We start from the raw sequence: 11,040 nt of genomic DNA on the forward strand, positions 1-11,040 counted from the left end.
TAGTGACTTTAAGACAATTAAAGTGTACCAAAATAACTCTTCAACCACTTAAGAAAGACAAGCAAACAGAACTCCGAGGGGCAACTAGCATTAGCTCAAGACGTTCCGCGTTGTGCGAGGAGTACCACCAGACAACGGGACACGAAGTCTCGGCGCGGCCGATTATGAAATGCAAACTCCGCACATGAACAGTAACATAAACACGCTGTTTTGTACCATGCGTAGAAGTAACAGAGAAGCTACGTGAAGAATTAAAACGGTGCCATTGTTGTGAAGGCTGTGTGGGCTGTGCGAGAGTCACCGAGGGGGAACAACGTAGTAACTTTACCGGTGGAAATTACTTTGGAATGAAACTGCCACATATTTCAAGCAAACACAAAACAACAACCATCTTGGGGATGCTGGTTTTGCATGGAAAACATTTCTGGTAAAAACTACAGACCACTACAGCTTGAGGGTGGCTCAAGCGGGGGGTTGGTGCGTTTGGTAGAAAAAATGAGTGTTCGTTTTGCAATCCTTTTGTAAACTGCATCGCAAGCATTCGTCGTCCAATATTGTAGCGATTTTTGGAAATACTGACAACGGTACAGTAACGAAATATTTACCCAAGTATAAAGGAAATTTTAAAATGTGGGGTAATTTATCACTACATGTTTTAAAATAATATCATCTCCACGATTAAATAGAAATAGATCAATTGAAATCTTCTTTGATTACCATGAAATTACTAAGGTAGTTCGTTATGTTACTATGGACTCCACAAACTCCTGCGGTCCAGATGGCTTCTCCCGCACACGAAATGTGTCATATACCGCACGCTGATAAGACCGGTCGTTCTCTATGGGCATGAATCCTGGACTCTGCTCACGGAGGACGCCAACGCCCTCGCAGTCTTCGAGAGGCGCGTGCTCCGGTCTATCTTTGGCGGTGTGTACGAGCAGGGCGTGTGGAGGAGAAGAACGAACCACGAGTTAGCTGAGCTGTATGGCGAGCCGGACATCCTGACGGTGGCGAAGGCCGGCAGGATTCGTTGGTTGGGGCATGTCATGAGGATGCCGGACTCATGCCCCACCAAGAAGGTGCTCACCAGCGACCCGCCCGGCACGAGACGACGAGGAGCTCAGCGAGCTCGGTGGATGGACCAAGTGGAGCAGAACCTGCGAGACATCGGATGCGACCGGGGTTGGAGGGCTGCAGCCATGGACCGAGCTACCTGGAGAACGATTGGTGACCAGGCCATGTCAGCACGACGTGCTCAACTGCGAGCGGGCCATTGAAGAAGAAGAAGAAGTTCGTTATGTTCGTTATATGCGGTTCAAATTTGATTCAAACCGCAACCTCATACGTATTCCGGCGCTAGCTCATACAAGAGGGCGCTAAGTACGATGTTGCATGCAACGACTCCATGAGGCTGAAGCGTATTTGAAACGTTTTCACATAATTTCGTAATTTAAACGCAACTGATGCCGTTCAACAGCTTCAAAAATCTTTTCTTTACTGTTTTTCAATCCAATAACCATAATTCATTTCTTGTTTGCTCAATCTTAGCAGTAAATTTATTACTTTGTTCCCAAAAAACGATGAAGCTAGCGCGAGCGAGAAGCGATTCGCCGAGCATTGCAATCATCCCAGTGCACTCGGCAGTGTCACTATAGCAACGAAATAACAATATATAGCGAGCAATTTGCTGCGAGAGTCATTATTCAGTCTAGCTTCGAACGGAGAGGTTGTTGAAAATAGAGGAAAATTTGGAAAAACTTGGGCCTTGAAAATTTTAGTGAGTGAGAATCTTCTTTCCGAAACGAACGTATCTTTCCGAATCCATCGTCTTCACCCGGAACCGCTTTAGAACACAGCGCATCCGACGACACTCCGTCTGCGTCAAGCGAAAGTAACCTATGTAAGTATGTTACGAGGAAATTTTCAACTTCATCTCCTTCATCACTCCGGGTCAATTTGTCCACAATCCGGAACATGGTGCAGGTGCACGTCGCTTCCTTGTCGAAAGGAGCCTTGACCCAGTTCTTTCCTGGCTCTACCAACGCCGAGTGTTCTACCATCTTGCAAAGCTTACTGAAGTAATCTTGTGTGGTTTTTCTTCTCCGTTTCTGCTGTGCACAGAGATCTTTGATCCGCTCGCGCGAAAAGTCGAAACCAAACCAAAACCGAAAATGTGCGATCCGTGCTGTGGACCCTGCGATCCGTGCTACTCCTGCTACCCATCCTGCGTAAGACACCACTGCTCTTCCTGCCACAAATGTGACCGCTGTACCCTGTCCTGCTGCACCAAGCATCGTTATCATTTCTGCTACTTGTGTCTGCGTCATCATTACTAAGTTCTGACCATCGTCCCTTCCCCACATATACCCCGCGGGCACATCCATCGGTTTTCGATCATGGCACCCAATTTTTGTTCCGTTAACATCTGTCGCAGGGCTACTGCGATCCTAGCACGCATTTATTTCGTTGGGCAAGGTTAATTGCGTTCGAACTGTGAAACCCGGGAAACTATGCCACGCAGAAGTGTGTGTGTGAGTGTGACGGTGCTGCGGCTTCCGTTGCCGAAAAAATGGGGTAAAGGAACGTCGCGTGTAATATCTGCTGCGTGTTCCTTGATCCCTTTCAACCCCCAAGCATTATTCAACCATTCCCCTCGCAAGTTCCAATACCGAGACTCGGTCGTAGATACGTTTGTCTACCATCCGTAGTTTTCATAAAGTTAAACGCATTATTGCGGAGCAGTAGGGATGAACGAGGGGTTCCTCGAAAAAGAATAAGGTGGTCCCCCCATAGGATGCGGATATAAATCCTACCAAAACGTGGACGACGCTCCCGTTTACAGGCACGGCGGCGGGCTTAACCATGAATGTTGTTTGCGTTACGTGTGTACAAATCGATACTATTTCGCGAGGGCGCTTCCCGCCCAGTGTCCCAAGGCAAAAGGCAACGGGGAAGGGTACGGTGCAACATTGTTTGAAATAGTATTCCGAATTTGGATCAATGCCGTTGAGCGAGCGACTTTTTCGCGTTTCAAGCCATTCCTCGTTAGTTCGATGATGAGCGAGCACAAAACAATGGCAAACGGAGCCGGGGGCCCGTCACATTCAGACAAAACACAGTGGTTGAGGTTAGGCTTTCCGTATGGCAATGCGCCGTGACCTCACCGTACTCCCAAACCAAGCACCAACTTTGCAAGGCATTCTGGGCCGAGGTTCGAACGAAGCAATGTTTTCATTCTAACTTACTAGCGAGTGTTGTAAGCCATGGATAGGGAAGCTTCATTTCGGTGATGTGTATGTTCAAGAATGATAGATAGTAGGCTGTAGCGCGCATCCCTTTCTCCAGAAGGGAAAGTTTTTTGATGAACTCCAAGGACTAGCTATATGGCGTAGACAAAGCTATGTGATTCTAACGGTCGACGTCATTGGAAAGAATTTAGAATTTTAATCTACGCTTATAGCAAGGCCAACAGGAAATACGAGAATAGCACTATCATATCTTAAATAGGTCGTTCCATAATTTGGTATCCAGCTCGTTAACTACCAATCATCTAGTTTTCAGTTTTAGTGCAACCTATGTGATTTGTTGTTGAAAGACGCTAATTTAAGTCCAAATCCCAAGATTTGTTAAAGCTCATATCTGTGATCAAAACTAATAGGTATTCTGTTGTTCGATATCTGTAGATCCTATTCTACGGTTCTCGACAGTCAGATGTCAGCTCAACTAGAAAAACGTAGTTTGTGTTACTCGATAGCGATGGGTTGATTTATATGCACCAAACACAACCAACCATTTGAGAGATCGATAGTACCCAAGGGAGTAGCTTTCTTTTACACATAGATTTTGCAGGGGTTCGTCTCTAGTAACAATAACTTCCGCAACTCGAGCCTGGATATCGCGTGACATCGATTCATTTATATTTCCCTCAGGCGCCCCGTTCCCCTTCCTATCTGTGTTGGTGGAAGCGTCCACTGATAGTGTTTGACAGTACCGATACGGTGCACTACACCTGGAATCTGCGCCGTAAGGAACCGAACATTCCCGACATACGGTACGAAGAAATGTACGACTGTTACGGGCGGCGTGTGTTCTAAGTTGCTGAATCCTCACACTCTAGGACGGGGAACGGGGTATGGTATATTTGTTTTCTGGAAGAAGAGCTTGTTTACAATTCTTCAATTTATCCTTGCCTTGAGCCCAATCTCGCTTTCTCACTCATAACCATGCAATCATTCGTTACGCTTACCAAACTAGAATCCCTGCGCACCCTGCGGTCCTTGCGGCCCTTCCGGACCATGTGGACCATGTGGACCGTGTGATCCCTGTGGACCTTGTGTTCCGTATGGAGCGTGTCCACCGTGTGGTTCCTGCGGTCCTTGCGGTCCGTGTGGTCCTTGCGGACCGTGTGATCCCTGTGAACCTAGCACTCGCACAGCGCACGACCTTAACTGCATGCCCCAGTGTCCAACCATCTGTCCCCCGCAACGCTGTGGTCCACGGTTCATCACGGTGCAGCAGCCACCTCGACTGGTCGCTCAGAAGAAGGTGATCAACTGCTCCCGCACCGTCATCGACAAGCACGTTGTGCCACAGACGAAGGCGATCGTCGAGCCGAAGCTGATCTACCAGCCCAAAACCATCTGCGAGCCGTGCATCATCTACAAGCGGCGCACGGTGCCGGAACCTCGCATCATCTACTACAAGCGGATCGTGCCGGACCCGAAGGTGGTCTGCACACCCCGGGTCGTGGTTGAGCCGAAGGAGATCTGTACCACGCTCGTGTGCCAGCCCAAGCCGCAGATGGTTCAGGTGCCACCGGCGCGCGACTATTGCTGCGTACCGGCCGGGACTACGTTCTACAACAATCCCTACAACTGTCCGCCGAGTGTTGGTCCGATCTGTGGCCCCAAACGATGCTAGGGAAGCGACTGGGGACGAACGAGCGACTGACTCTGGAAATCCGTTGATTGGGTAAGTATGCAAAGGTGTACGAATGGTGGTGGTATGAACGCTTGTCGTGTTGTCGTTTCCGGTCTCCGGACCGTTTGAAGAACATTAGAACGCCATTCCACCCTTGTGTCTTGCCTGCTCATCGTATTGCCCGTATGGTAAAGACATGAAGCGACAAACTCTAACTAGCTCTATATCTTGATTCCTGCAGCTCCCGAAACCATGCAAAAGTCGTGAACTTCGTGGAGGGCTACTGATCTCGAACTGCGAGTGTCTAAAGCGGAACGGTTTGCAGCACGACTGTCCCCGTACTCTGTGTCAGGTAAGAACAGAGAGCGACATTAACACCAGAGTTCCTAGGCTGATTGTTTGTATATCTTGTTTCGCAGGGAAAGCCATGTTGCCTAACTAAACCTGAGGCAAATTGCTGCCCATCGCAATGGGCCCGGCGCTACCGGTACGTGACGATGGGCAAGAAGAGCAACCCGGTCCGTCCGTCACTGAGATGCTGCCTGCCAACCGGTGGTGGTGGCTGCAATCCGTGCCCGATCGATCCTACCTGTTGCGTTCCGGCCAACATCTGCGATCCGTGCTGTCCGCCAGTATGCGACCCTTGCATTCCAACCGGCTGTGATCCGTGCTGCCCGCCGGTGTGCGATCCAAGCTATCCACCTGTTTGTGATCCTTCGTGCAGTGTCCCATACTGTAAGTACCACAACCAGTAGCAGCTACGTCGCGTTCGATTGACTCACGTACGGATCCCGTCTCGCACACCAGATACCCTGAAACGCATCCGTTCTGCCGTGCGGCAACCGACACCACGGCCCAAGATGGCCAAAACCAACTGGTACTGCCCGCCTTGGCGACCAATCCGCAGAGTACCACTACCGTGCCACTTCCAAGCACCCTGCAAGGCCCATTGCTACAATGTGGACCGCTTTTGCTATCCTCTAACGAGATGTTGTGCCGGGCGTTGGTGCGTTTTCCCCCCAAACAGTGGATGAGTCAATCGAACCTAAGCTCGGTAAATCTGATGTACAATGACACTAATGAAATGTTTGTTCTTTGCAGGTGATCCATGCGGACCGTGTGATGAAGTTTGCCTACCAAGTGGACCATGTTGAATAATCGTTAAACATCTGCCTGTGTTAAACACACTCCTTCCAAATCCAAAGGCTCAACGTAGTTGGCTGCCAGATGTGAGACTTTGCCGCGCACCGTTATCGAACCTATAACCTGTTAAGTAGGAGCTCCGTTCGCAAAATTTACTTGTTGATTATACGTTCCGCCCCAATCGGACATCTGTGTGTTTATCTCTGTTGCAATGTTAGAAAATTTATGCTACGAAACGTTTAGCGAAGCTCAGCTTGCTTGTGATAGCGTTAGCACCTACGAACGCATTGTCCATTAGTAGCGTCTTTGCGACTAGATTATGTCATCCAGTTTGCGTCGCTGTAAAATGCGCCGAGAGCGATCGATCGAATAAAAAAGCGAATAAGCGATGGAACCGATTCGGAAATCAATCTAAACGCACATCCCCGTTTGGCTTTTATTTCTCTTCTGTTCGGTTACCAGGGAGGGGTATAGCGTTGGGTACAGCTACCGGTCTAAATCTTACGTGTAGAACATATTGGGTTGAAGGTTTTTATCTGTATGACGTTGGTGCGCTGGATCTAATCAAACCATCGTGTTGAGACCGACGATGGGTTGACTTTTGCTGCGTGCCCGATCGTCCCACTTCTTTGCGGCGCTAGCAACGAACCCAGGCCGGATCGGTGAGTCGAACTCGTCTCGCGCATCCTCCATCTTTCTGGTGCTGGTACTACGCTGCGAACACCGACAATCGCCCCCACTGTGCTGCGATTCCGTCGGTGAGCTCTGGTTGGAGGAAAAGTTCGTCCGGATGATGTTCAGAGGCTTCGCCGGCGGTGCCGGACGGGAGCGATGGTGACCGACGCCATTGGCACTCATCTGCATGGCCTCCTGATCGAACTTATCCGCCGGTACGTAGGTGCTCCTTCGCGAGGGAAGAATGTCGTCGACGAAGGAGTCGTTATCGTGGTACCCTGGCGAGCCACGATGTTGCGGTTGGTGATGTTGATGCTGTGGCTGCTGATGATGGTGCGTCGGTGGTGGAACATGTGTGGACGAACGGTTCGTCGGGTACGCTGGTCCTGCATCTCGGTAGTTCCGCCGATCGCGATAGTCGTGCCTCGGTAGATACTGAATCTCCTTCCCCGCGATCCGTCGGCTTTCCTCCGGAGCTCGGACGTGCGCAAACACTGGCACCTGAGCCGAAGGGTACACCTTCCGCTCCACGATGGAATCATTGCTGCGGTTTAGAAACGGTTCCTCGCGATAGTCATGCAGGTGTTGGCTACGAGGTGCCCCATGGTTTTGACTTTCCGGTTTCGAGACGACAAGCACCGTCGGTTCGGTGGTGGCGATGGTAGTGTCCGTTGCGACGTCCTTCTTCAGTATCGGCCTATCGGTGGCATCCGTGCCACGGCCAGCTGCCAGGCTGGACGTGTCCGTTTGCGTCATGTGCGCCGTCATGCGCGCCAGCGGATCGGCCAGATCGATAACGAACAGGATCGCCACGGCGAACGACAGGCAGCCCAGGATGATGGCATTGTCGTGCAGATCCGGATGGACCTGATCGATGGAGGCAAACACCAGACCACCTGCGGGGAGAGACAAAAGACGCGCACAGTCACATTTCAAGGAGTAATCGTGTCAGGGACTTCACTGTGGTTTAACAGTTCTTACCTGCAGCGAAAAACAGCAGCGTGCCCAGCGACAGTACAATCTTCTCGAACAGATTGGGACGTGACTTGGCGTCGACGCATCTGGAATGGCAAAGCCGCAAAGAGAGGTAGCTTTAGTCACCTGCTTCCAGGTGGCAGCGAATCTATTTAGTTGGACAAAAAACTACAACCACACCGAATAACTACAATCGTTTTTAATGAACGCAAGTGCCTGCCACCATGAATGTGTCATGTTTTATAGTATCACACATCGGCCCGGGTACAGAAAGACCATTGTTCGGTGGGACATGTGAATTATGCTAAAATTGCTAGCCTCCCCCCTCCCGCGCCATGCTTGTTTACATGGGGCCACCAACGGTCCCGGGTATGGCCACGCATCTTGCGCAAGACACGTCACCTTCGATGGCAACCTCGCCGCCGGAGAAACTCTCTTTGACTCACTCCAAGCCACCGATCGAAGGGTAGGAAGGAGGCCAAAAATGTCACCACACTCGGTAATGAAAAGTCAACTGGAAAACAATGGGGGGGTGGATCTATGGAAACGTGCAAAAAACGCATGCGCAAAAGATGAAGGTCATCTCGGTGGCTAGAACCGACGTTCCGTTGTTTGGAATTTCGCGTTTGCGGAAGGAGAACGCTTGGGGAATGGGAAACAGTGCCAATAAAAGGTGAAAACAGTCGCGCTACTTATGAGAAATGGCTAAACCTTCGCTGCATTTCGGTGCACTGTAACATGTGAGCCACTGTTAACTACAACCCTTCCAGCCAGCTTCTTCCCACGCACTCCACAAAGTCCGGGAGCATTGTCTCAAGCTCCTTGCCGGCACTGAGCGGAAGAAAACCCTTGAAAGGGCCCCTTCCTCGGACACAGGGGGAGAGGAAGGGGGTGACAAAAGAAACAGCAAACCATGACAACAAAATGGCAATCAACACTAAACGCTTCCGAGGACCGATGCCGCGCCGGGGAGGCTTTTGCCGCTGACCTTGTAATTAACATTAGTGCGATGACTATCGTGTATCCACCGTAGACGATGTTCGTAAATGCATTCCCTCCGCTGCTCCAGGTTATGTTGTGTATCAGGCTCCATTCGCTGGATGGTAAGAAACGATATGGAAATAAATAAAAAAAAGAAAATAGGATTAGATTTGAATGAATGTTTTAACATCAATCTTTTGGGACAAACACACAACAACACAAAATAACAAATAAAGGAAAAATACATGTTTCGTCAAGTTCATCAACAGTAAACTGATCAAATTATCTTGTTCGAGGTGTTCGAGAATGTTTTTCATCTTTTATACCGAAAATTTCAATCATTTTGTGTCTCAAATAATACATGTTTTTGATATCGAGTAAATCAATGAGAAGGTTTCAACAACCTATTGAAATTTGTTTTTTTTTATGATTTCAATAGTCTGTACATCGTGTATTAAGAAATATTATCAGAAAATGGACATTAAACTCTTTGGGTTGTGTCTAATTTATAGTATATGCCACAGTTCTATGGACGGGATATTGACGATTTACCTGAAATTTAATCTTTACTTATTGTTTTTAACTGTTCAGTGTCTAGACAAGTTCAGAACGAATTTATTGTGTTTAATTGAACCTATCAATTTTTGCAAACAACAGAAAAGGGCTTAGAGTACATGAGAGGACACAGTATTTTTGAATTCATTTGTTTGGTTTCCTATTTTTACAATATTTCTCCTTTGTTGTAAATGTATTAATCATTTTACTGAGATTTTTTTGTTTTTCCCTGCTTGACAACTGGATGACCCAAACTTTCTTTTCGAGATTCAACTGTAAATTGGTTTTGGAACTTTTTTTTTTTGTATTCGCCCATTTTGGTTGATCACTAGCATAGAATCTGAAGCTAAAACGTATCTTTTAAGGTTCATTAGCTTAAAAATGAAAATAATTGTATTAATTTAATTATTTTTTTAAATTATTCAGTGATACAGTAAAAATGGTTTAATTTAAATCATGTTAACCATAACCCATGCTCACTAGATTCAAAGTTGTGCCAACTAATATGCTCGGTTCTTTGTGCTAGAATCTATCAACGGAAACGGTAATTATCCTAAAGTGTCACAAATCGTTGGCAAACGTCCTCGGAGAACCGAGTACCACACTGATCAGTTACAATACGGCAATTAACCCCTGAGGTTTGTGGTTTGTGGAGATTTTCTCCTACGTTCACCTGCAGCAAATTACATCCGCAAAAGGTTTATCTGTGTGTTACCGATCGTCTTGAGACCAGCAACCGCGGCTAAGGTAATTAAGTGGCCGCAGCCACCTCGGAACTTACCGTGACAGCTTCTGGTTTCGCACAAACACACGCCGTGACTCATGGTCGGTGATAATCTTCGTAATAACGCACGCCACACAACCTAGCTGTATATCGACCGAGGATCGAGAGAGAGAAAGACAAAGAAAAATAAAGGGAGGAAAAAGCATTCAACATTAAACAGGCACTCGGATTTCTCATGGCATACTAAGTGGACCTATGTGACTTACTAATTCTACAAACTTTAACACTATTCTTGCTGCCGGTTTCACCATATTCTTCGCTGATGGTTACACTTTTTCAAACGATTCCGCAAAATCCAACACAACACACAACAAAAACGAAATCGATCCACACTCACGAAGCGCCTCATGCGGATTGTTTGCTTTTGGGAGTGAAATCTTTTTCTTTTCCGATTCAGATCTTATTTTGTTCAAACTTCAAACAACCACGGTTAGTGATCGATAACACGAAACAGTTTAAGCGAGTTGTTTTGTAACACATTTAAAATAATGAGGACACTTTATTAAATTATCGAATCGTGTACGATCCAGCAGACGGACACCAGTTCGTTTTTGTTTTCATCCAAATTCATCGCTTGACCAACGGCAGCACGCTTCACTCGGCATTATGTTTCGCGACCGATGCCTTCCCGCTATCCCTCACTCCTAGCGAACTCCTAGACAAACATGTTTTTTTTAAATTTGCCAAATGCGTGCGGGAATGTTTCGACACATGGAATTTTCCTACTACACTAGGCTTTTCTTTTTATTTCGCTTTTCTTCTTATGTTGTGTTCACCACAAAAAACACAAAACGCAAGCTTCGCCGTTTGGGAGGATCTTTCAATTAAATTCAACCCTCTTCATCATCATCGATCGTTACACATTCTGCGTGATTAACACTTTACATATTTCACATTTACTTTCCACCAGACGCATGTTTCGCACTTCACGCATCGTTCAAGTTACTTGTCCTACTGACAGCAGGGGGTTGATTGAAACGACGGCCAGTCGACTGATAAGACACCCG

General features: G+C 47.6%; 2 protein-coding genes across 2 annotated transcripts; one reads left to right on the top strand and one right to left on the bottom strand.

Moving 5' to 3' along the window:
* The first annotated feature begins 2,171 nt into the window (after nt 1-2,171).
* Nucleotides 2,172-6,074, top strand: LOC131268840 (keratin-associated protein 4-9-like). The gene is made up of 4 exons (XM_058271125.1): nt 2,172-2,228; nt 5,162-5,272; nt 5,340-5,655; nt 6,022-6,074. Exons 1-4 carry the CDS (start codon nt 2,172-2,174, stop codon nt 6,072-6,074), a joined length of 537 nt encoding a protein of 178 aa, XP_058127108.1.
* A 553-nt stretch (nt 6,075-6,627) lies between these two features.
* On the bottom strand, nt 6,628-10,284 carry LOC131259500 (uncharacterized). Its single transcript, XM_058261005.1, has 5 exons — nt 10,240-10,284; nt 10,031-10,116; nt 8,702-8,809; nt 7,720-7,799; nt 6,628-7,634 (listed from the first exon to the last, which is right to left on the bottom strand). Exons 1-5 carry the CDS (start codon nt 10,282-10,284, stop codon nt 6,628-6,630), a joined length of 1,326 nt encoding a protein of 441 aa, XP_058116988.1.
* Between the last annotated feature and the right edge of the window lie 756 nt (nt 10,285-11,040).

Source organism: Anopheles coustani, chromosome 3 (assembly GCF_943734705.1).
Source record: "Anopheles coustani chromosome 3, idAnoCousDA_361_x.2, whole genome shotgun sequence".
Lineage (NCBI taxonomy): Eukaryota > Metazoa > Arthropoda > Insecta > Diptera > Culicidae > Anopheles > Anopheles coustani.

Coding starts and splice junctions, on each gene's coding strand:
- LOC131268840 (XM_058271125.1), top strand. CDS start 2,172: ATGTGCGATCCGTGCTGTGGACCCTGCGATCCGTGCTACTCCTGCTAC. Junction 2,229..5,161: donor ACTCCTGCTACCCATCCTGC/GTAAGACACCAC, acceptor TGATTCCTGCAG/CTCCCGAAACCATGCAAAAG. Junction 5,656..6,021: donor TTCGTGCAGTGTCCCATACT/GTAAGTACCACA, acceptor TGTTCTTTGCAG/GTGATCCATGCGGACCGTGT.
- LOC131259500 (XM_058261005.1), bottom strand. CDS start 10,284: ATGGTGAAACCGGCAGCAAGAATAGTGTTAAAGTTTGTAGAATTA. Junction 10,117..10,239: donor TGTTAAAGTTTGTAGAATTA/GTAAGTCACATA, acceptor GTCGATATACAG/CTAGGTTGTGTGGCGTGCGT. Junction 7,800..8,701: donor GCACTAATGTTAATTACAAG/GTCAGCGGCAAA, acceptor TTGCCATTCCAG/ATGCGTCGACGCCAAGTCAC.